General features: G+C 36.0%; 1 protein-coding gene across 12 annotated transcripts in view; it reads left to right on the plus strand.

Annotated features, from left to right (window-relative positions):
* The window catches only part of ZMYM4 (zinc finger MYM-type containing 4), a 150,097-nt gene that overhangs the window by 67,176 nt on the left and 57,247 nt on the right, over positions 1-25,674 (plus strand). For 9 of the 12 annotated variants that reach the window (XM_032877203.1, XM_032877204.1, XM_032877207.1 and 6 more), the window contains 3 exons: positions 20,262-20,786; positions 22,455-22,516; positions 22,866-23,036. The exons of 1 other annotated variant lie outside the window; for it this stretch is intronic. In XM_032877203.1, the coding sequence (XP_032733094.1) occupies positions 20,262-20,786; positions 22,455-22,516; positions 22,866-23,036 (758 nt within the window). Of the gene's footprint in view, positions 1-17,166; positions 17,184-20,261; positions 20,787-20,936; positions 21,119-22,454; positions 22,517-22,865; positions 23,037-25,674 lie in introns of those variants that run through there. 2 more of the 12 variants (XM_032877205.1, XM_032877213.1) reach the window with 2 other exon arrangements.

Genomic DNA, 25,674 nt, shown 5'->3' on the forward strand with positions numbered 1-25,674 from the left:
GAGTGGGTATTGTTTGGTAAAGGTATGTGTAATTTTAATAGATGTTGCTTGCCTGCTTTTCAAAATTTGAATGCCTTACATTTCCATGAGAAATGTATAAGAACATTCCCCCATCCCATTAATGTATATTGTAGTTCTTCTTCAGGTTTGGCAATCTGGCGGATATGAAATAGCACATTGTTAACTTTATTCTGCATTTTTCTTAACTCCTGTTGAAGTGAATTAAGCAGTTTTTAATAAGTTCAGCATTTGGACTGGCTCCTCTGTATTGTCTAATTATAAATATTTGTTAACTAAATAAGTATCCTTTGCCCGTTACCTTAAAGTTTTTTCATGACAATTTATAGTCTTTTAAAATTTTCAAAAAAATATATTTTTTAAAGATTTTCTTTATTTGTCAGAGAAAACAAACGGGAAGCAGCAGGCAGAGGGAGAAGCTGACTGCCTTCTGAAGAAGGAGCCTGATATAGGACTTGATCCCCAGGACCCCAGGGTCATGATCCAAGCTGAAGGCAGACGTCCAACTGACTGATTCACTCAGGCATCCCTAAATTTAAATTTTTAAAAAGATTTTATGTATTTATTTATTTAGCGAGAGTGCACACATGCACACATAAGCAGGGGGAGGGGCAGTGGGAGATTGAGTGAGGGATTCCCAAGCAGAGTCCATGCTGAGCATGGAGCCCCGACAATGTGGGGCTTGATCTCAAGATCCTGAGATCATGACCCTAGCTAAAATTGAGTCCAAATAGCAACTGACTAGCCACCCAGGCGTGCCAGGCTTTTTTAATACTGTAATATTAGTTGTTAAGGTGAGTCATAGTGGGCATGGTAACAGATAAATCTGAAAGAAGATTCAGGTATATATATATATATATATATATATATATATATATATATTAAAGATTTTATTTATTTATTTGACAGACAGAGGTCACAAGTAGGAACAGAGGCAGGCAGAGAGAGAGAGAGGAAGGGAAGCAGGCAGGCTCCCCGCTGAGCAGAGCGCCCGATGGGGGGCCACGACCTGAGCCAAAGGCAGAGGCTTAACCCACTAAGCCACCCAGACGCCCTCAGGTATACTTTTTAAAAGATAGGTAGTCATTCACTCAGAAAATTTAACTTTTAGAATATGTGACCTACAGTTCTTTAAATAATGGAGTAGGGGTTTTTGATTTCCCTTTTTTGGTTTCCTTTTGTTTGCGTCATCTTTTCCTAAACAAAATTTTTTTTAAAGACTTTATTTATTTATTTATTTGAGAGAGAGAGCATGCAGAATAGAGGGACAACACAAGTAGAAGGTAGAGGGAGAAGTGGACTCCCCGCTGAGTAGGGAGCCAGATGCTGGACTCGATTCCAAAACTCTGGGAGGCCAAGTCTGCTCAACCAGCTGTGACACCCAGGTGCCCCTAAACAAATGTTTTTAATATAAAAAAATTTGATCTTTTTACAATCACAGTTTGCATTCTTGGTTAAAAAAGTTTTTCTTACCCTTTGAATATATGCTATCCTAGTTTCTTGGAGTATGTAGAAAATACTTTTATAAAATATTAAATACAAAATATTTATAATGTGAGCTATATTAAAAATAAAAACCCTTGGCTTCAACACCCAGCTTTTAAAAAATGTGCATCGGGGTGCCTGGGTGGCTCAGTGGGGTAAAGCCTCTGCCTTCAACTCATGTCATGATCTCAGGGTCCTGGGATCGAGCCCCATATCAGGCTCTCTGCTTAGCAGGGAGCCTGCTTCCTCCTCTCTCTGCCTACCTCTCTGCCTATTTGTGATCTCTGTCAAATAAATAAATAAAATATTAAAAAAATAAAATAAAAATGTGCATTATTGTGCTTCATGCCAATCCTTCAGTCCCATTTTGTTCTTCTCTCCAAATAGCTATTATCCTGGATTTTGCTTATTTCCTTGCTTTTCTGTATACTTTTTATGATCTCTACATTATTAACAAGATATTCTTTAGTTTTACTTGTTTATGGACTTTGTATTGTTTTTGAATTCTACTGTATATGTTACCACTTTCTGTTTATTATATATTCCTGAGACTTGACTATACTGTTGTATGTAGCTGTCATTCATTTATCAGTGATTTGTATTTATTCATTAAGTATATTACAATTTTTAAAAAATCATGGTAAAAACATAAAATATAGCATCTTAGCTATTTTCTTTAAAGGTTTATTTATGTATTTATTTATTTAGGGAGAGAGAAAGGGAGCACCTTTGTGAGTGGCTGGGAGGGGCAGAGGGAGAGTGAGAGACCAAAGCCTCAATCAAGCAGGCTCCCCGCTGAGCGCGCAGCTGGAGATGGGGCTCAATCCCAGGATCCTGAGATCTTGCCCTGAGCTGAAACCAAGAGTCACCAAGAGTTGGCTGCTCAACGAAACAAGCTATCCAGGCAGCCTCCAATCTTAATTATTTTTAAGTGTATAATTCAGTATCCTAAGACTGAGCTCTTTAAATGTGCCTTTAAATAGCCCTTTCAAAAAGAACTTTTGTTCAAACCACAGTTGTAATGTCAGTCAGTCTAGTTCTTTGGGTTGGGTTGGGTTTATCTCCCCTCAGATATGAACATACTTTAAAGATTCCCCACCTGTAATATTTGGGATCCAATTTCTTTATTTTAGGGCCCTGGAAGTCAAATTGTAGGAAGTACATTGATTGCTATTTTAGGCAAGTGGTCTAAAATACTGTTCTTTGTTTCTGGTATTGAAAGATCTTATTACTTCCTCTCTACTCCGTGAGCTTAGAAAATGTTATAGCTCTCATTGTTACCACTGCAGTAAATTTGCTGTGATGGAGGCATAACCTGTGTCTCAGTGTAGTCATAGGTCATACTGTTTCTATAGTAACAACTCAGCGGTGCATTCTTGGCAGGTATGTAAGGGTATTAATGTGTCTGTTTCCAGTAAAACTGTGGATACTGAATTTTGAATTTCACATAATTTTCCATGTGTCAGGAAATGTTTCTCGTTCGGTTGTTGGTTTTTTTTTTTAACCATTTAAAAATATGAAAAGCATTCTTAGCTCATAGGTCGTACAAAAATAATTAAAAAACAGGTGGCTTCTGGATCTGGCATGCACACATAGTTTACCTACCCTTGTTCAAGAGTATATATGGGATGGTGATTGCTCAGTCCTAGCCCGTGTATATTCTCAACTTAATCAGAAATGCAGAATTTATTTTCCTAAGTAGTTTATCTATTTTCACTTATACCATTGTGTTCAGAGTTTTTTTCGCTGTGCATCTGGCCAACACATGATGATACTGGACTTTTAAATTTTGTCAGTATGGTAGATATAACATGGAATTAATATTTTTTAAAACTTCGCATTTCCTTGATTAGTAATTTAGTTGAATTTTTTCATGTTTTTAGCCATTTCTGTTTCCTCTTTGGCAAAACACCTGTTTAATTATATGTGTTGTCCACTTGCTATTTGGTTCTTGGCCTTTTCTTAACTGAATTGGAGAAGTTCTCTAAATACCCTTAAGAAAAATTCATCACTTACAGTTATTGCAAATAACTTCCAATTCATGACTTGTGTTTTTAAAGTTTTTGCATAAGGAGAAGTTAATTTTAATGCAATCGAATCATAGTAAATATATAAGTCTTTTCCTTTATGTTTGCTTTTAAAAAAAGTTTTCTTTTGGAAAAGCTTATCTAGGCTGAGATAAGAAAGACCTTGTATATTATTTCCTGAAATAGTCATTGATTTTATCTTTCACATGTAGCCCTTGAATTATCTTAGATTTAATTGTTTATATAGTTTGGGTTAAGGTTTCTTAATTTGATTTTTTCATAATGCTAACAGATTGTCTCATCACCATTTATCAAGTAGTATTTCCTTTTCATGGTGATCTACGAACCTACTCTATAACGTGTATCTAGGGTTTTTCCCACATTTTTGGGTAGGCTATTTGTTTATTTCTGGGCAGTACCATGTTGTTTTAATTAATATGATGTATGATAAATCTTGATAATCTGATAGTTCACATCCCAGAAAATTGTTCTTTAGGAATATTTTGCTGATTCTTGCCAGTGTTCATTTTAGAAATATTTTACCAATTTCCTTTAAATAACAAAATAAAATTACAAAATCTTGCTGGGAATTGATTGGAATTTTCCCGAGTCTATAGATGAACAGAGGATTTGTATGTAATATTTAATCTTCTATCTATGAACTTGGTATGTCTTTGCATTTATTTAAATCTTTAATGCTTTTCAGTAACATTTTATGACCTGTAGAGGATTACCTTGTAAGCTTTTTATGTTTTAGCATTTAAGTCTTAATAATTTGACGTTTATTTTTGGATGTAGGATAAGATTAGGATTCACTTTTTTTTTTCAGATGGGTGGCATATGCTACCGGATGTTAAATAATGCATCTTTCCATCTAAATAGTTGATCTTTTTGTCACTGAACTGAATTGGCACAGAGATATATTTAAGTTCTATATGTGTGGGAATCTCTTTTTGGAAATTGTTAAAATTCTGTTAATATTTACAAAACTATATATTACTATAAATATTTATTTCTATACCAGTGTCATTGGTTTTATTTGTATGTATTATAATAAAAAATATTTTATTACTACTATATATGCATTGGCTTTGGGTATAGACATTTTCCTGCTGTGTTAGCCATTGCCTTAATTTTATCCTTTGTTCATTTTATTTTATTTTAATTTTATTTATTTTTTTAAGTAGGCTCTATGCCCGTTGTGGAGTCCAAGGAGGGGCTTGATTCATGACCCTGAGATCAAGACCTAGGCTGAGACCAAGAGTGGGACACTTAATTAGTTTAGCCACCCAGGTGCCCCATCTTTTGTTATTTTAGTTTTTTAAAAAGAGGGGTGGTTACAGGAAGAGGGAGAGAGGATCTCAAGCAAGCTCTGCCTAGCATTGAGCCTGAAATGGGTCTCCAACTCATGACCCTGAGATCATGACCTGAGCAGAAACCAAGAGTTGGCTGCTTAGGCATCTGTACCACCCAGGTGCCCCTAAATCTAGTAGTATTTTATTTATTCATTTATTTATTTATAAAGATTTTATTTATTTATTTGACAGAAAGAGAAACGAGAGAGAACACTAGCAGGGAGAGTGAGAGAGGGAGAAGTAGGCTTCCCGCTGAGCAGGGAGCCCCATGTGGGGCTCCATCTCAGGACCCTGGGATTAGGACCTGAGCCAAAGGCAGATACTTAATGACTGAGCCACCCAGGCACCCCTCTAGTAGTAAAATTTGTAGTAGTAGTAGTAGTAGTAGTAAAATTTGAATCTGTAGTTATCCATACAAAACCCTATCAACTAAAATTATTTTATTTCTCTTTTCCAGTGACTGCTCAAATTATATAATTTATTATTTTTGCTAAATTTTAGAGGATTACGTTAAATGATAATCATGGTAGTGGTCACCATTGACTAATTTATGAGTTCAGTTAGTTGGTTCTCATATTTTGTTATTTAGGGCTAATTATTGTTAGTTTGTATCACTTAGGCTTTATTACATTTTTTTTAAAGGTTTTATTTACTCAAGAGAGAGAGCATGAACTGGCGGGAGGAGCAAGGGGAGAGGGAGAAGCAGGCTTCCCGCTAAGCAGGGAGCCTGATGGCAGGACTTGATCCCAGGACCCCAGGATCATGAGCTGAGCTGAAGGCAGATGCTTAACCAACTGAGCCACCCAGGTGCCCTACATTTTTAAAAATATATTCCCAGTTTACCTTGTGGAATGGCTGAAAAATACTGGTAATTCATATATTCCTAGATTCCATTTGTTAATATTTTGTTAAAATGGATAGTTTGTTTACACTTGGAGTTATAGCTTTATTAAAAGTTTTCTAGAATTCACCAGTGAAATTTAGGCTTGGAGATTTCTTGGTGTGAGAATTTAAGTTATAAATTAAAATTTTCAAGTAGAATTAAGTTTTTCTATTTTTATATTTCATTTTTTTGTCAGGTCTGGCAAGTTTTATTTTTCAAAGAGTTTGTCCATTTTATTTAAGTGGTCTTTTTGTCTTTTGAATTTGAGGCAATTTAGTGGGAAGGACAGTAGCATCTAATTGTGGTTTTAATTTGCATTTTCCTGCTAATGATGTGTCACATCTTTTTAATGTGTGGATTGGTCATTCTTAAATGTTCTTTTGTGAAGTGTCTGTTCAAATCATTGCCCATTTTAACTTCGGTTGTGTGTCTTTTTGTTATTAGATAGTAAGGATTCTTACATGTATTGGATGCAAGTCTTCTGTTACATAGACCAATAGATTGAAATAGGTAGGGGTATTTATCTCCATCTATCTGTATTTGTCTGCAAATTCCTTCATATCCATCCATCCATCCATCCATCCATCCATCCATTTCATGGCTTGGCTTTTCATGACCTCAGTGGTGTCCTTGGAAAGCACAGTTTTTCATTTTGATGAAAAAAACCCTCATTTTTGTGGGAGGCCACAGTAAGGCTTGAGACGAGGACCAAACCAGGCCCTGACTTGTGCCTCCTTTAAAGTCCGAATAACCTAACAAAAGGTTTAGGACGGGAAAAGTTGAGTAGCACTGAGAAAGGGTCTGTGCTATGTGTTGTGCGCTTACCTACGTGACTTCCCACACGCTTGCTAAACAAATGAGAACAATTTGGTTGGGGTCCTAAGTTCATGGCTGGCCCTTGCTGCCCTAGTACAGCCTATAAATTACTTTCAGGTTTGCTGTATCAGTACAGAACAATTGTACTGACATCAGCCATTTGGCGTCACAAGGTCTACTTACAGTCAATGGTGAAACTTATTATGGGAACTCGTGGTTGTTTAACTAGACACAGATGTATTGCTTCTCCTATGGTAATATCACTATATATATGGCCTTAATGCTTTGAATAAACTTAGCACTGTTGGACATCCTCCTCAGTGCTCCTCCTGCCCCCATCTCTCTGCTTCTCAAGTTCTTTTCTTCATCCTCTTACCCTCACGTTCCTGGTCGATTTGTCATGCCGGCCGTGACACATTTTATTATTTCTCTATTTTTGTGGTCTGTGTTCTTTGTGTTCTAAGAAACCTATTCCAAGATCATGAATATTTATACTTTTTTTCCCCCTAGAAACTTGATGGTTTTAGCTTTAGCTTTTATAATTAGGTTCATCATCTATGTCAACTTGTTTTTGTATATAGTGTAATGTAAGAGTCAAATATATAATTTTGTGTGTGGTATCTAGTTGATTCAGCACCATTTATTAAAAAGGTTATTTTTTTATTGCTTTGTCTTGGTACTTCTGTTGAAAATCAGTTATCTGCATGCTGGGTCAATTTCTGGGCTCACTATGTTCTGTGGATCTATAGGTCTGTTCTTAGGCTGATACCGCACTGTCTTGATTAATTTTATATTAAATCAGTTATCCTAAGGCATATTTTTCAAAGTTGTTTTACTATTCTAGATAAATTTTTTTAAAAGATTTTGTTTATTAGAGAGAGAGAGAGCATGAGCAGGGGGAGGGGCCGAGGGAGAGGGAGCAGGGAGCCCACTGCAGGGATTGATCCCAACACCCTGGGATCATAACCAGAGCCTGAAGTCAAATGCTTAACTGACTGAGCCACCCAGATGCCCCATTCCACCTCTGTTCTTTTTTTTTTTTTTTTTTTAAGATTTTTATTTTATTTATTTGACAGAGATCACAAGTAGGCAGAGAGGCAGGCAGAGAGAGGAGGAAGCAGGCTCTCCACCAGCCAGAGAGCCCAATGAGGGACTCGATCCCAGGACCCTGAGATCATGACATGAGCTGAAGGCAGAGGCTTAACCCACTGAGCCACCCAGGCACCCTCCACCACTGTTCTTAAATATTGTTTTGTCTGTAGAAGTCCTTTGCATTTACATATATATTTTGGAATTAACATATAAATTTATACAGATAAGCCACTGGGACTTTGATTGGAATTGCATTATCTGTAGATTAATTTGGGGGAGAAGTGACATCTTAAATATATTCAGTTTTCTTATTTAGGTCTTCTCTAAATGTTTAAATAGTTTCTAGATTATTAATTAAGTTTCCAAATAATCTTGTACTTCTTAGGCTATATATTTTGCACATGTTTTATAAAATTTAATATAAATAAAAATAAAAATAAATAAATATATGTGTGTGTATATATCTATATCTATCTGTCTATCTATAGTCTTTCTCATATCTTGATTTTTTGTTTGTGGATAAATTTATGGACAGCTTTCCCCCACGGAGATGGCCAGTTATTCCTTCCTAAGTTATTAAATAATAATCCTTTCTTTGCTTCCTTCAAATGTATTTCTACTTTTTATTACATTATAATGATTGAAAATTCTTTTTTCCGGTTTCCAAATGACCTTTATTATCTTTGTAGATATACTCCCTGGTCTGAGGACTTTCTCTTCTCTTTATATTGTTTGCTCAAAGATTTCTTTTTTATGAATGAATATTAAATTTTGTCAAATGATTTCTTTTCATCTACTCAGATGGTTTTGTTTTTTCTTTTATTGTGTTATACGGTGAACTGACTTATTTCAGTACTAAACCCATGTTGCATTCATGGGTTAAATCCTACTTTGTCTTGATATATTATTTGTTTTATATATTTTCATTCAGTTTGCTAGTATTTTAAGTATGCTAGTCTTTCAGGCATCTATATTTATGAGGGATATTGGTGTAAAGTTCCTTTTTTTGTTGTTAAAGATTTTATTTTTTATTATTTTTTTAAGACTTTATCTATTTGACAGACGGAGATCACAAGCAGACAGAGAGGAGGAAGCAGGCTCCCTGCTGATCAGAGAGCCCCATGCGGGGCTCAATCCCAGGACCCTGGGATCATGACCTGAGCCGAAGGCAGAGGCTTTAACCCACTGAGCCACCCAGGCGCCCCAAAGATTTTATTTATTTATTGAGAGAGAGAGAGAGATTTTGACTGGGGAGGAGCAGAGGGAGAAGGGACAAACAGATTCCATGTGAGCTTGGGGCCCCATGCAGGGTTTGATTCCAGGATGCTGAGATCATGACCTGAGCTGAAATCAAGAGTCCGTGCTTTCCTCGACTGAGCTACCCAGGCTTTGCAAGTTCTCTTGTATTGTCTTTCTTTGGTTCTGATTGCAGAGTAATACTAATCCCATAAAATTAGTTAGGAATTACTCCTTTCTCTTATATTTATTGAAAGAATTCATGTAAGATTGGTATTACATTTCTTTAAATATTTAATTTGTTAGTAAAGTTATTTGGGCCTGGTGCTATTCAGATATCTATGTCTGGTTTGGCAGTTTGCACTTTTCAAGGCATTTCCTGTAAGTCAGCATAGCTGAAAGGAACTTTGCTGATGGTGGAAGTGTTCTGTATGTATACTATTAAAGTATAGTAGCCACTAGGTACTGTGGCAGTTGAGCATTTGAAATGTCATGAGTGCAGAACTGAAGTTTTAATTTAATTTAAATAGACATAGGTGGCTGGTGGCTTCCTTTGTTGGACAGTGAAGATCTAAGCTGGCACATTTATTTCCATAAAGTTCTTAATAATTTTTAAATGTATTGTCTTTCAGTTCATAGCTTTTAAAAATTTATTCTTAATTAAGTTGTTTATATTTTTTAAAGATTTTATTTATTTATTTGAGAGTTTGTGTCCAAGAGCATGAGCAAGGGTAGGGGCACAGGAAGAAGCAGACTTCCCTCTGAGCAGCAACCCCAGTGCGGGACGCAATCCCAGGACCCTGGGATCATGACCTGAGCTGAAGGCAGATAGATGCTTAACCAGCTGTGCCACCCAGGTGACCCTGTTTATTTTCAGTCTCTGTGAAATCGTCACTACTGTGATACTAGTAATTTTTTCATTTCGTTCCTGATACTAATAACTTTTTGTTCTCTCTCTCCCAACTTCATATTAATTTTTTATTAACATATTTAATTGTGAATATACACAAACTGAAATTTACCATCTTAGCTTTTTTTTTTTTTTTTTTTTTTGAGAGAATCTTAAGTAGGCTCCAACCCCAGCACGTGAACTTGATGTGAGGATTGATCTCACAACCCTGAGATCATCACCTGAGCCGAAATCAAAAAGTTGGATGCTTTATTGACTGAGCCACTCAGGAACCCCTACCTAGATCTTAGCTATTAAAAAAAATTTTTTTTAATTAATTTATTTATTTGATAGATCACAAGTAGCAGAGAGGTAGGCCGAGAGAGAGAGAGAGAGGGTGAAGCAGGCTCCCTGCTGAGCAGAGAGCCCGGTTTGGGGCTTGATCCCAGGACCCTGAGGTTTTGACCTGAGCCGAAGGCAGAGGATTAACCCACTGAGCCACCCAGGCGCCCCGATCTTAGCCATTTTTAAGTGTACAATTCAGTAATGTTAAGTACACTGGCATTGTTGTGCAACCAGTCCATAACATTTTCCATCTTGCAAAATGGAAACTGGAATCTTTTTTTTTTTTTTTTTAGATTTTATTTATCTATTTGACAGAGAGAGATCACAAGCAGGCAGAGAGGCAGGCAGAGAGAGCAGAGGAAGCAGGCTCCCTGCTGAACAGAGAGCCCGATGTGGGGCTCGATCCGAGGACTCTGAGATCATGACCTGAGCCGAAGGCAGCGGCTTAACCCACTGAGCCACCCAGGCGCCCCAAGAAACTGGTATCTTTTAAATAATAACTCCCCACTCCTCCTCCCTCTAGCTGTGTCAGCCACCCTTCTACTTTCTGTCTATGAATTTGACTACTCTGGGTACCTCATATAAGTGGAATCATACTATGTTTATGTTTTTATGACTGGCTTATTTCACTTGACATAATATCCTCAAGGTTCATCCATGTTGTAGCCTGTGCCAGAATTTCCTTCCTTTGCAGTTAGTAAAATTGGTGTATCTTTTGTTTAATGAGCTCATAAGAGTAACAGAGTGAAAGTATTACAATTTTACTGATGCTATCGAGAGCAAAAAAGTACATGTCAATCTATACAGTCTTATAGCTCTTAAAATTATTATTTTAACATTGCAATTTTTTCTGGCTATAAGGAGTAGGATAAAAAATGAGGTTCTGGATATGAACAGATCCTGTTTATCTCATAGAAAGAGTTATCAGCTGATTCTGGCAGGCAAGAAGGGAGAGAAGATGAAAATTAAAAGTTTCATTTTAGAAATAATATAACCATGTTACAGAAGTTTTGGAATTGGAAGAATAGCAGGAATGTATAACTATAGGACACAACTGGAACTGTTTCCTCATACTTCTGTGGCATTGTGCTTCTGGAACTATTGCCTAAATTACTTTTACTTTTATGATTTTTAAAAAAAATTCATTTTATTCTGCTTTCAAAAATAATATGCTTTGAAATACTGAAATATTATAAAAACATGTAAATGTTTTACTTCATTAGAGTGTATGAGATTCTGTTATAGTGATGTATTTTAGTTTCAATAGACCTTGGATAGTTTTTAGGTATATATGGAATGTATCAATTATTTTATTTTATTTTATTTTATTTTATTTTATTTTATTTCATTTTACAGAGAGCGAATAAGCACGGGGAGTGGAAGGCAGAGGGAGAGGGAGAGGGAGAAGCAGACTCCCTGCTGAGCAGGGAACCTGATACAGGGGCTCCATCCCAGGACCCTAGGATCATTTCCTGAGCCAAAGGCAGATACTTAACAACTGAGCCACCCAGGCAACCCAGTTTTCTTTTTTGTTTTGTTTTGTTTCTAACAGAGTGCATGAGGGAGGGGAGGGGCAGAGAGAATCTTTAGTAGAGTCTGTTGAGTGGAAGGAAGTCTGATGGGAGGCTTGATCTCACTATCCTGAGATCATGACCTGAGCTGAAATCAAGACTCAGTCATTCAACAGACTGAGCCACCCATGCGCCTCTGCATGTATCATTTTGTAGATATTTCTGCTTTCTTGATCATTACTTTTAGAGCACTATAAATATCAGTGAACATTAAATAGTCTATTGCCTTTAGTTGTCCTCAGTGAAGAACAAATGGTTATTTGTTTTATAAGGTGTTTTATAATGTGCTTTAAAATCACGTTTTTTTTACCTTAATAGTGTACAAAGTAGACTGTTGAAATTGATTATGTGTAATTTCTGTCAGAGGTATTTCAAGTGTCAGCATTTGTTGGTCACCTTTTGGTAATAAAATCTTTTAGTTATAAATAAAATCAAATCACTCTGAATATTCCCCTGCTTTCAAACTCCCCCCCCCCCCACCATGGGAAAGATAAAAGCAAAAATTAGTGAAAGTACGTTCTGTGAATCTCACCTATGAGTCTCATCTCTCCTTATTGAATGTGTAGAGGTTACAATGACATACTTGAATAGTTCCACAATAACAATGCATAATTAAATACAAACAAGAAAAGAGAGCTATAATCTTCAGTTGGGACTTCTTGAGGTAACTCATTCATCTTCATTAGGACTTAGCAGTCATTTCTGGTGTGGTAGGACATTCATTAGTTCATCTTTGTTGGTAGAAGATTCAGTGGGCTGGGTTAGTGGGGTGTTTCGTGGAAGAAATTGGACCATCTGATAAGGAGCTTGACTTGATGAATCTGAAGATTGCTTTCAACCTCTGAGTGTGGTGATTTATTATCTGCATAGTTTATTTATGGCTGGCTCATAAAAAACTAGAGCCTGTTACTCTAGGGGTGCTCTCTGGATCAGCAATATTAGCATCACCTGGGAGTATCTTAGAACTCAAATTCTGGCTCTCATCCTTGACCTACAGAACGAGAATCTTTTGGGGGGTGATGTGGAAATCAGGTATCTGTTTCCATTAAGGTCACCAAGAGATTCTGATGGCCGATAATCATTGATTAAGCTTTGCTTTAGCTCAGTGAGCCTCAAGCATATCTGTGCATTAGAAGCAAGATTATCTAGGGGGTGCTTGTTTTTGTTTTGTTTTTGAATTCTTTAAAGTGAGATAAAATTCATATATAACATTGCATTAGTTTTAGCTATGCATCATATTGCTTTGCTTTATGTGTGTATTGTAAAGTGATTACTGTAATAAGTTAATATCCATTGCCAGTTATCTAACTTTGACACATATAGAAATATATTTTATGTGGAGACCTATGTGTATACAAGCATTTTTTATAGTATTACTTACTGTCACTCTGAATGATGTACTTTGTTTTCTATTCTAGCCTTTTTAAAATTTTTTTTTTATTTTTTAAGTAATCTCCACGCATAACATGGGGCTTGAACTCACAACCCTGAGATCAAGAGTCATATGCTCTACTCACTGAGCCAGCCCTGTGCCTCTTCTATTCTAACCTATTAAAAAACAAGCCCTGGCTTGCTAATGGGAAATAACCTGCAAGTTGAAAGAACACTGGATAGTTGTATTCTAATTATTGTCCAATTTCCATGAAAAGTTTTCTGTTGTTACCGGCCTATTAATAGCCAATGGTTTTTAGTTTAGTATTATATATATGAATTACCATTCTTTGTATTACTGTTAAGCGTACCCTAATGAGAATCAGGGTCTGTCAATAAGGGCGGAAGTTAGAATGACTGTTGAAAAGCGGCTAGTAGTTTCAGACAAAGCCACATAAATTCAGCTTTGATGAATTTCATGTTTACCAAGAGTCAGTTGTCTCCAAACCTATTTCTTTTAGTAATACTTGTCATAGTAATTGTAAGATTTTGTTTTTACACTAATGAAGTTTACTCTGAAAAGTGAGTAGTTTCTGTGAATAATTTGTTGTTTCTGTGAATAATTTGAATGCTTTGGAAAAACTTAGTAGGTAAGTCAGTAAAAACATGGAGGTGCAAGTGTCTTTGTCATCCTGCTTTAAAGAAACCAAAAGAGCAGTCATGAACTTTGCATTATGAATGGGACTTGTAAGAAAGAACTCAGATTAGCATGCATCTTTTGCAAGTCTTGGTTGATCATCAAATGATTGGATAGTGTGCCTTAATATATCCCAAATAAAAATAAATGTTTCATTTTTTTAATGATTCCTGGCTTTATTGGATTTATTAAACTACATTCTTGATTTTATAGTTCAATGAGGCTTTTATTATTGAGGAAAAAGTATTTTAATGAGTCACAATCATCTTTTAGAAATATCTCAAAATGAACCAAGATTACCTTGTTTTATGCTTATTCTTACTTGTTTCTACATGCTTCAGAGTTTTTCTTTTCTTTTTTTTAATCTAAGAGAGAAAAGCAACCTTAGTGTTCCCATCCCTAGAAATGATACCTTGTTGAAATGATACCATGTTGAAGAGAGAGAACCATGATTTTTTTTTTTTAAGATTTTATTTGTTTATTTGAGAGAGAGAGAGAGAGCAATAGAGGGGAGAGGGTCAGAGGGAGAAGCATACTCCCCACTGAGCAGGAAGCCCGATGGTGGGAATCGATCCTGGGACTCTAGGATCAGGACCTGAGCTGAAGGCAGTTGCCCAACCAACTGAGCCACCCAGGCGCCTGAGAACCATGATTTCTAAAGTTAAAATTAGAATTAACCTTACTTTATCTCTGAAAATTATGCTTTGATTAAGAGCAAAAATGTATGAAGGCATCAAGTAGTATATTGGCAATGAAAGCAACAGCCCTTTTGCACTGTTCACTTACGTGTTTATTGCATTTCTTGGTTGGTGTTTGTACCATCATTTTAAGGTATGTTGATTCTTAGGTATAGTGTAGAAATATCAGTATGCCTCTTAAAGCAATGACTAAGCAGGAAGACCAGGAGTAAAAGCTGACCTGGCATCATGAAGTTTACTTGCAGTATCAAATAAAAATATTGTACTTAAATTGCTTAAAATAACTTTAATTCTCGGGGCACTTGGGTGGCTTAGTGGGTTAAGCCTTTGCCTTCTACCCAGGTCATGATCTCAGGGTCCTGGGATCGAGCCCCGTATCAGGCTCTCTGCTCAGCAGGGAGCCTGCTTCCCCCTCTTTCTGCCTGCCTCTCTGCCTACCTGTTCTCTTTCTTTCTCGGTCAAATAAATAAATAAAATCTTAAAAAAAAAACAAAACAACTTTAATTCTCCTTTCACGATGTCTTACAGCTTACTTGAATTTAACATTAACATATACTATCATTCTTTACGAAGGAAGTTTATGTACTGATCACATCTCCTGTTACACACAAATTTTCCTTCTGAACTCATTAGTTAGTATCTCTTATTGGATCATTTCCATGAGTATACTACAAGCTGTAATATTCTCCATCTTTTAAAAACAACAACAACAATTCACCAAAAAGTAAAAAAATAACAAGGAAAACAGAACAAAAATATAAAGTCAGAAAGAGTCTTTACTGCAGATTATAATCCAGTTTCTGCTTTTCTTTATTTTAGAGTAAAATTCTTTTGGAGAGTTTTCTGAACTTAAGGTTCCCCACTTCTGTCTTCTCTCTCTCTGTTGGGGTCAACCCTCTCCAGTTTGCACACTCATTTTTCCACTGATAAAGCTCTTGTCAAGTTAGAAGTTCATTTCCGCATTACCAATATTAATAATCATTCCCGATCTTCATTTTATGTTTTATCTCAGTAGCTTTTGTTATGGTTGCTCAGGCCTTTCTTGTTGAACTACTTTCTTCACTTAGCTTCTTTGACATCAGTCACCTGGTTTTCTTCTTGCCTCATTGGCTGTTGCATCTTAGTTCCTTTTCCTGATTCCCTCCTTTCTACCAGATTTCTAATGTTGAAGAGGATGTTTTAGCTCTTTTCCATCCATAGTAAATAAATTTGCTAGGTGTTTTCATCTAGTCCCATTATTTTTAAGTACCATCTATTCATTGATTTCCAAATATACATGTCATTGCTTGGCAAGAGCCTCTTTAACTCCTCTTTTTAATGTACGTCTAGTTCGAAGTTCTTAAAATTAATAAGCCCAAGATCAAGTTACCCTTTTCCTGTCTGTTCCTCCCTTAGTGTTCCCATGTCAAGAAATGATACCTTGTGTTAACCTTTGCTTCTTTCATATCTGGCCTCTTATACATCGGGAAATGCCACAGACCTTTAAAACATACCCAAATCTGACTGTTTCCCCACATTCACTATTACTACCCTGGTTTTAGCCACCAATTTTTCCTTGGATTACTGCAGTTGTCTCATAACTATTCTTTCTGCTTCCATTCTTCATTCCCTGTAACATTTAACAGGCTTGAAGAAGTCATACTGAAGCTAGGGTGATCCTTGTAAAATATAAATCATGTTAATCCTTCAGGATCTTTTAATGACTTCCTTTCTCACTTGAATATATTGCATTTTTTTTAATGGTCTGCAAATTCATAATAAACCTATTCTCTGGCTTTTTCTCTCTTCTCATTTTTTAGCACTCTTCCTCTCACTCATTCAGTTCCAGCCATATGGTCCTTGCTTTTCCTCACATATGCCAAGCATGTTCACAGTGTCTAACAGTTAGGAGTCTTCCATGAGAAATTTATGCTTTCAAGTGTTACACTTGGTTCTGTGATTCTCAAATGAACGTAGTGTCATGTAGATTTAGGCTGTGAAAAACAGAAGCCATTTCTTTTGTTTGATTATTTGGGCTTTAAGGATGAGTAGAGTTCTTGTCCAGTTAATTACATGTCTTAATATAACTAGTACTTATGTTTTAACCTCATTAAGATTTGTTCAGCCTACGGATCTCTTGTGTGATAACTAGCAAAATTTCAAATTCAAATTAGATGTTTTATTAAAAATTGTTGTCTCTGAAGAAGCTTTAAATCTCAAGTGCATTTTCAAATAAGGGTAAAAAAATTTTTTCTATAAGTCATAGATATATGTGCTTCAAAACTCAAGATACAAAAGGTATGCTTTGAAAAGTTGGTGTTTCTGTCTTCTAGCTACCCAATTATGATATTCATAGAAAATCAATGGAAGATATTTTTATATATAAATAATTATACATACACATAAATTTTTAAAAGTAAATCAGTGATATCACTTAGATATTTCTACTTAATTAACCTGGGAAACTCCTATAAAACTACCTCATTGTGTTTTATGACCACATAATATAATATTGTAGGTATGTCTTGTAATTAATTTACCCTCATTGATGAATAGATATTTCTAGTCTTTACTGCTATGAATGTTTTTTTCATAGTTCTCTTGCAATATGATATCTGTTGGACTAATAAAACATTGTATGTTGATTCTACTGGAATTAAAAAATGAATAAAGATTACATCTGTAGGATAAAATTTTAGAAGTTGAAATGCTGGCTCAAAGGTATTAGTATATTTAAAGTATCATATATTTATCTTCTGGTTCTTTTATTAGGATTGTACTAGTTTATATTCCTGCCAGTAGTATTGGATGGTAGCAATTGGCAAACTTTTTTTTTTCTTCCAAGGGCCAGATAGTAAATATTTTAGGCTTTTCAGCTCACATATGGTCTGTGTCACAAACTCTTCTTTGTAAATATTTTTTGGCTTTGGGCCAAAGTCTGGCAGCTTTGGCCTATATCATAGCTGCTAGGCTGTTACCAAAACCTTTTGTCATTACAAACCTGCTATGTGAACATGGTATCTCATTGAACTATTACTTTGCATTTCACTTCTGAGTAAAGCTTATCTTTCATGTTCCTTTTCTGTGAAATGTTCACTCAAATCCTTTTATATGTGTATTTGGTTGTTTCTGTTTTTACTGAGGTATAAGAATCTTATTTAATCTTTTATTCATTAGAGAAATGACCCTTTCTCATAGAATATATGAAAAAATCTTTTCAACCACTTTAATCTTTTGGTTTGCTTTGGGTTTTCTTTTCCTTAGGAATTATTATTATTTTTTTGGTTTTACTTATTTTAGGGAGAGAACGAGAGAGTGCATGAGTGGAAGGAGGGGCAGAGGGAGAAGGAGAGCGAGAAGCAGAGTGTGGAGCTTGACTTGGAATTTGATCCCATGACCCTGAGATCATGACTCAAAATCAAGAGTTGGATGCTCAGCTGACTGAGCTAGCTACCCAGGGACCGCTAGGAATTTTTTAGTCACATTTGATCTGTTAATTGTTTTACTCAATAAATTAGTTGGTTTTTTTTAAGATCTTATTTATTTATTTGACAGAGAGATCACAAGTAGGCAGAGAGGCAGGCAAAGGGCCGGGGGGGGGGGAAGCACGCTTCCTGCTGAGCAGAGAGCCCAACGCAGGGTTTGATCCCAGGACCCTGAGATCATGACCTGAGCCAAAGGCAGAGGCTTGACCCATTGAGCCACCCAGGCGCCCCAATAAATTAGTCTTTTATTCTAGATTATGTGTCATTTTTAGAAAGACTTTTCCTTAGTTTAAGACTTAAAATAATTTTTCCATTTTTTATGTCAGTATTTTATTTTTAATGTTTTTTCAAGATTTTATTTATTAGAGAGCAAGAGAGAGAGAGTGCGAGTGCACTTGTGAGAGTGCACTAGTGGGGGGTGGGGCAGAAGGAGAGGGAGAAGCAGACATCCTGATGAGCAGGGAAACCCAGTGCGGAACTTGATCCCAGGACCCTGCGATCATAACCTGAGCTGAAGGCAGATGCTTAACCTTCTTAGTCACCCAGGCGCCCTGATTTTTTATGTTTAAACATTAAATACCTCTGGAAATTATTTTGAGAGCAGTTAAGGATCCACTTTTTCCAAGTGGTACCCTTTTCTCCCAGTACCACTACATTTAATTGTAGTGATTTTGAAAGTTGCTTGCAATATTACTTTTTACTATTGACTTCTCATATACTAATAAAATTTGGATTAAGCTGCTGGCCATATGAAATGCATATTCTTTCATCATGAACCGTTACTGAGCATGTGCTATGTGGTCTGGTCCTAAGGATAAAGTGTTGTTGAAGGCAAGAATATGGTTGCTTCCTATATGTTCATGTAGATGTCCACAGTAAGAGATGTTGAGCATTGGAGTAGTGCCATGTGGAGAAGATTGGAGAGATATTAAGTAGTGCAGTTGATAGAATTTGTCCAGAGGGAAGGAGAATTGGACTGATTCTCTTTTCATAAGCAAACTGCTGTCTTGGTGATGCTGTTAATTAAGTGACAGAAATATAGGAAGAGTATGCTTGGAATGGGAACATGATGAGCTTGGTTTTAGAAGTACTAAGTTGGAGATCCCTGGGGTTTAGAGGAGCTAGGTGAATGTAGAGATCTGAATCTTGGAGGAAAGGTGTAAGCTAAAGTGCTTAGGAAGTTCACAGCAAAGGTGAAAGCTACGGGGGTAAATTAATCAGTTCCGAGTGTATAAAATGAGAAGACAGCTGGCATATTGAGGGCAACAACAGAGGAAGAGGTAGTATGAAATAAATTAATAGACTAGTTAGATAGGACGAAGTATAGTGTCATAGAAACTAAAGGCCTTTATTCCAGGAGGCATATGCCAAATGCAATTGAAAAAAATCAATTGGATTTGATCATTAGGAAATCACTGAAGATCTTAATGAGAGCAGTTCCAGTGCAAAGTTGGGACCAAAGTTGCATTAAGTTCAAAGGATTAATGACTGGGAGATGAAGTAAAAACAAACCAGTGTAGACTTTTTTTCTAGAGGATTGACTGTGAAGGAGAGCTGAATAAGGGCTGGGAGATTTTTTAGTTTTATTTTGGAATGGGAGAGATGTGAACATGTAGTTTCAAACAGTAAATAGTTTTTAAATTCTGGCTTGGATAAATTTTATTCTCTATGTTTAAATATTTACTGTTGTAAACATTACCTGCTGTCTTTATTAGAGTTAAACCAGAGACAGTGAGACTTTAATACCAGAGACCTGGGTTCTAATCTCACTTCCCCAGAATAATCACTATAATAATTAAAACTATCACTTTGCCGTTCCTTCTGTGTACCAGTCACTGTGTTAAAAGGCCTTTTATAATACTATCATTAATCCTCACCACAAATTAATCTCTAAGGTGAGTATTATACTGTTTGATAGATAAACCTGAGAGTTTACTTCTCAGGATCACATAAAAGATTTTTAGTGATCACACTATGATTCTAACACAGATATGTCTGATTTTGAAGTTGGTTCTCTTGCTCTCTCCCTCTCTCTCTCTCTCTCTTTTTTTTTTTTTTTTTTTTTTTTGGTATTGCCTCCTTTCTGACCCAATATAGCTTATCGAGTTTTAGGTCCCTGTTTCCTTTTCTGTCACATTAGGGTAGTTGTATCTGTCACACCTGTATCAAAGTACTAAATGAATACTGTGCTGTTATTTTTCTTATATTTTGTTTGAAAAGAAAAATTATGTATTTGGTTAAGTACCAGACAGACCTTATAAATGTGGTCATCTTTAGCACTATCGTTTGTCTAAACAGTATTTTACTTTTTAAGGTGGTGGTATCATGGATACAGAAATGTCTGAAGATATAGACCACAACTTAACTCCTACCCTTGACAGCATGTCTTATGGAATGCCGAATCAAACAGGATCTGAAAATTCATTGCTGGATGAAGATGATTATTTTTTGAACTCTGGGGATCTTGCAGGAATTCCAGTCGTTGGTAGTGACAATGAGGATGAACAGGATTTTAGTTCAAAGGACAATCTTGTTTCTTCAATTCATACTGATGATAGCTTGGAAGTAGAGAGAAGAGTCACACAGCATGAATCAGACAATGAAAATGAAATACAAATTCAAAATAAATTAAAAAAAGACTTTCCTAAACAGTTTGATCAGGTTTCTGTCTTTAAGTCAATACGGAAAGATTTTAGTCTAGTAAGAGAAAACAGCAAAGAGACATTTTCTGGAAAGGAGAAAAATAGAGACCTAACTTATCATGAACGTGAAAAACGGTTGGATAAACCCCATAAAGAGTTGGATTCAAGGTTGAAAAGCAGTTTTTTTGATAAAGCAGGTAATAATTGTTGGAATAGAGCCATAAAACACAATAAATAATGACGTACTGATAATAGTATAACTTTTATTACTTGTGATGCTAAGCGAAATATGAACAGTTAAATTCATTGTAAGCTTGTCATTTTTCTTTTATCCTTGTTCTTTGCAGAGTGACTGAATTTCTCCCAGTAACTTTTGGTAATGGTAAAAATGATTGAAAAATAGCTCTAAACCTCATTTCTCCCTTCCCTGGTTGCAATATTTTGATGAGAAGGCAAGATACTCAAGTCACCTGTTCATTTTCTTTGGTTGAACATTGGAACCTGAAGTTGGATTTAACTTCTTTGTGCTGTAAGCACTAATTCAAACTGCTGTCCCACAGATTAGTCCAACTTAGGGAGGGTTTTTCTACTTGATAACATTTCTATTGTATGTTTTAGAAGTTTCTCGAGGCCCTCTCTTGAGCCTCTTTGCCCAGTGTACCCTATACTGTAGCTCCAATTCCATTCTTGAATATGTCACATATTTTCCTATTTCTCTGCCTTCTTTTCGCCCTGCTATTCCATTTGTCTGTATGTCCTTTTCTTTCTTTGTATATATGCCTGTAAGAGTACGTCTATCCAATAGTACCTAAGTCAAAAACCTCTTCTACTCTGTAGTCATCCCTAACCTCTCTACATGAAGAATGAATTATTTATCTGTATTTCCATAGCATTTTGTTTATACTTCATTATTTGTAGTCCTTACAGTATTATACTTCTGTATTTGTTTTGCCTTACTTACTAGCCTAGGAGTTTATTGAGAACCAGATTGTGTCTTATTCATCTTTGTATTCTTGGGGCCTAACCTGGTGTAGGGAAAATAGTAATATTAACAAATGTTTAATAGATGTAAAGGAAAGCAAGGTATAATATAACAATCCTTACATTTTTTCTGACAATGCTGGGAACATATCGTAGAAAGAACAAATTAGTATCATTAAAAAAGAACAATTAATTTACGTATCTATTATGTACCAGGCTGTAAAGGGTATAGTATATTTTTTACTATTTATTACTCAATATATATATTTGATATTCCTACAGGGGATAAATTATGAGGGTATTTATCCTCAAGGAACACAATGTCTAGTAGTAGAAGGGGTAAATCAAGTAGTAGAAGCATCAGTGACCAGTTGAATAGCATAAGATTTAATTTATAATTAAAGACAATGGCAGAAGATTTTTTTTACAAGATTTCTTTCAAAGAATTGAAACAGTGCTTTAGGTATTCTTAGAAAAAAGCTGATTTTTTAACTCTGGTCAGTGAAGATTTATAGAGGACAGGTGGATTTTGAACTGAGGAGAATCTGGAAGACTGTATAGGGATTAAGATAGATAGCGGGGCCTTGAAATAATATTAGCAGAAATGGACAAGAACAAACACAAGTAGTTTTCAGAGCATAGTGATTAAAGTAACATTTTATTTAGGTTTGAACAAGGAAAGTGTAAGATGAGGCTAAAAATAAGGTGGGGCCAGGCTTTTGAGTGAAGCTATCTTTTGGGTATTTGGGGGACCCATTTCATTCTAATAAGCATCTTTATTGGACAAGAGAGGTGATTATCAAATGACAGCTTTTTAGGTCACTCTTTATAAGATTGGTTATTCATATACATGTGTTTGTTTTGTTTTTTTTTTCCTTCAATAGCTAATCAAGTTGAAGAAACATTACATACCCATTTACCACAAACCCCAGAAACAAACTTTAGGGTAAGTTTTCAGTGTGTATGTAGATTGCTGTAACTGTGGCAAGTGTCAAAGTTTTCTTTATGTCATTTTCTAAACTGTAACTATATGTGTTAGGTAGAGCACTGGTTTTTAAAAAAATTTGCTTTATTATTTGGTAAGGACATCTTTGAAGGTGTTCTAAGAAGCTTCAGATCCTAGCTTCTTTATTGTATTTGATATTTAGATAGATCACATTTACTTTTAGGCATAGGGACTCTAAGGAATATCCATAGAGTTCTTCATTTCCAATGAGCTTATCTTTGGGTGTTGAACCTGAAGAGGAATAATTTTTAAATCTGAATATTTATTAATCCTTTATATTGTGTTTTAGGATTCCAGCTATCCATTTGCCAATAAAGAATCCATTGGTTCGGAACTGGGAAATTCCTTTGCATCAAATATTAGAATTAAAGAAGAACCTTTGGATGATGAGTATGACAAAGCAATGGCACCACAGCAGGGACTACTAGACAAAATAAAAGATGAACCTGACAATGCTCAAGTAAACATTTCACCTTTACTTTCCCCTTTCTTTTTTGTTCCACACATGAATTACTCATTTGAGAGAGGAAGTTCCTGATTAAGAAGTGAAGTAGTTTGTTGACAGTGTGAGAGGAGACTTTTAATGAAAGTTGAGGTAATTTGAATTATCTTGTGAGACTAATGCTAAGGAATTAAGAATTATATGAAACTTTTCCTGAGTAGTAATTTAGGCTTTTAATCCACTTTGTTCTTTAATACCACTGTTGTGTGATTTTTGCAGTTTCAGTGCAGGACTAGAGAAAGTGAATCTTCAAGGATTTGAAGGTGATAAGCAGGCATGGTTGAAGATTTATGGTTGTTTATGAGTTTTTGTTGTGATTGAGTTTATACAAAGTAGTAATAAGCCTTTTGCAGTTATTGCTAATGAAGTACAAACTCTATATGGATTTAAGGGTTGTGGGGGAGGAATTAATGGATAGGTTATCTTTGAAAGAGTTGTTGAAGAACCAGTTAATTTGATCAGTGGATAGAAGGTAAAGGAGGCTTTGGTGGGTGAAATGGGATTCCAAATTTCATACTTGTAATTAATCAGGAGAATCAAGTTCTGCTATTTCAAGACTGCTCTGGAGGTAAAAGTTTCAGAGATCCTATAACTGAAGTCCTGAAATCAGTGAAGATATCTATGTAGTTAATGATGCTACAGTAGCTAGAATAGAAGAAAAAAATTATGTTAGGTGCCGTAATCATTTTGGAGTATATGAAGGGGACTGAGCGATGAGTACACAAAGTCAGCAATTATTTGAGAGTGTCTATGTTTTACACAGATGGCATTAATTTAGAGGCTGAGAAGTAAAGGTAGCATGAGTTAGTTATTTCTCTGAAATCACATTTGATCTGGAGAAAGGTTATCTTTCCATTATATCTCTTTGGAGGGCTGAGAATGTGAGACATCTGTAGAAGAAGTATTTTCATTCAGTTGTCTGTAAGCACAGTTTCCCAACCTTGGCACTATTGACATTTGGGGCCAGATAATTCTTTGTTGTGAGGGGCTGTCCTGGGCATTGTGGTATTTTTAGCAGCATCCTTGGCTTCTACCTACTTGATATTAATAACACTTCCCCGCCCCCACTCCAGTGTCTCCAGACATTGCCATATGTCCCATGGGAGTAGGGGGCAAAATTGTCTGCTGTTGAGATCCACTGTTTTATAGTAAGGAGTTGGAAGAATAGATACTTTGTATGAATCAGATTGATACCCAGTTAAGCAGGAATTTCTTGGTGTTCAGTGGAAGGTAGCTGTATAGGATAGTGATGATAAAGATGTAGTAGCTGGATGGTTATGAGTGTGGTGGCAACACAGAAGAAGATGGTGGAGTAGGAATATGAAAATAGTTACATATAGGAAGGCAGAATGGAGATCTTGGTTATCTGAATTAGGGTTAAAGAAATGTACTGGTAATCTAGGAAAAGTTCATGTGGCACTGTATGGTTCAGAAGAGTACAAACATATCTGTATATAGGGAAGATTTCCTGTCTCTTACTTGCCCCAATGTGAACATGGGAAATTCATAAGAAATCATAATACTGGCAGGGATCCAAAGGCATCACTTTCTCTCTGTGACGCAGTGGTATTTTCCTTAGGATGGAAAGGCAGTTATTGCAAAGACCAAATAAATAACCTTCAGGGAAGAGTGCATCAGGAAGGATTATTTGTATTACTTTTTTAAAAAAACATTCAGTGGTCTGGGAATACCAATAGGATGGAATTGTTAGAAACACCTACATTTTTATATTCTATTCAGAGAGTACTAATGTGTTATAAAATGACGAATGTGAGAGTTCATCATGATTACAGGAAAGAACTTCCTCAAAGGCTCAGCACCTGATTGATTGGACTCTTCAGAACCAAGCAGGAGTGTGTGTAGGTCCTGGGCATAAGATCCAGAGGCATTCTTTACCCTGACACTATATAATAGGCAGTCCCAGGATATTGGACTCTTCAGAACCAATTAGGAGTGTGTGTAGGTTCTGGGCATAAGATCCAGAGGCATTCTTTACCCTGACACTATATAATAGGCAGTCCCAGGATATTGGACTCTTCAGAACCAAGCAGGAGTGTGTGTAGGTCCTGGGCATAAGATCCAGAGGCATTCTTTACCCTGACACTATATAATAGGCAGTCCCAGGATATTAGTAAACCTAGGTTAATAAACCTAGGTTTTCTCTGAGAAATCCTTTTTGTTATTACCACATCAATTCTGTGGGACCAGACCTTTTAGAATTCTTCTAGAGATCCCTCCGGGGACCTTCTGTTAAACTACAGATACGTGGTCTTTCTTTTCTTTTCCCTCTTTCCTTATTTTTCCTTCCCCCTCCTTCTTTCCCACCCCTTTTCCTCTCCCTTCATTGTCCTGTTCTTTTAAGGTATTTCTCTACCATATCATTGGAAGTCTGTATTTTTTGCTGTTCAGTACTGCCTAGTGCGTTATCACTCTTACTCACTTCCCATAGACTGGAAAAGGGAGTTCCAATGTATTATTTTAATAGTCTCTAAAACAGTACTGTTAACCTAACTCATAAAATACTGATAGGTTTAATGGTTGTGGTCACGCTTTTACTCTTGACTGTCAGTCGCTAGTAGTAAACTTTTCTCGTGAT

The sequence above is a fragment of the Lontra canadensis genome, unplaced genomic scaffold (genome assembly GCF_010015895.1).
Source record: "Lontra canadensis isolate GAN:19392208 unplaced genomic scaffold, GSC_riverotter_1.0 scaffold60, whole genome shotgun sequence".
NCBI lineage: Eukaryota > Metazoa > Chordata > Mammalia > Carnivora > Mustelidae > Lontra > Lontra canadensis.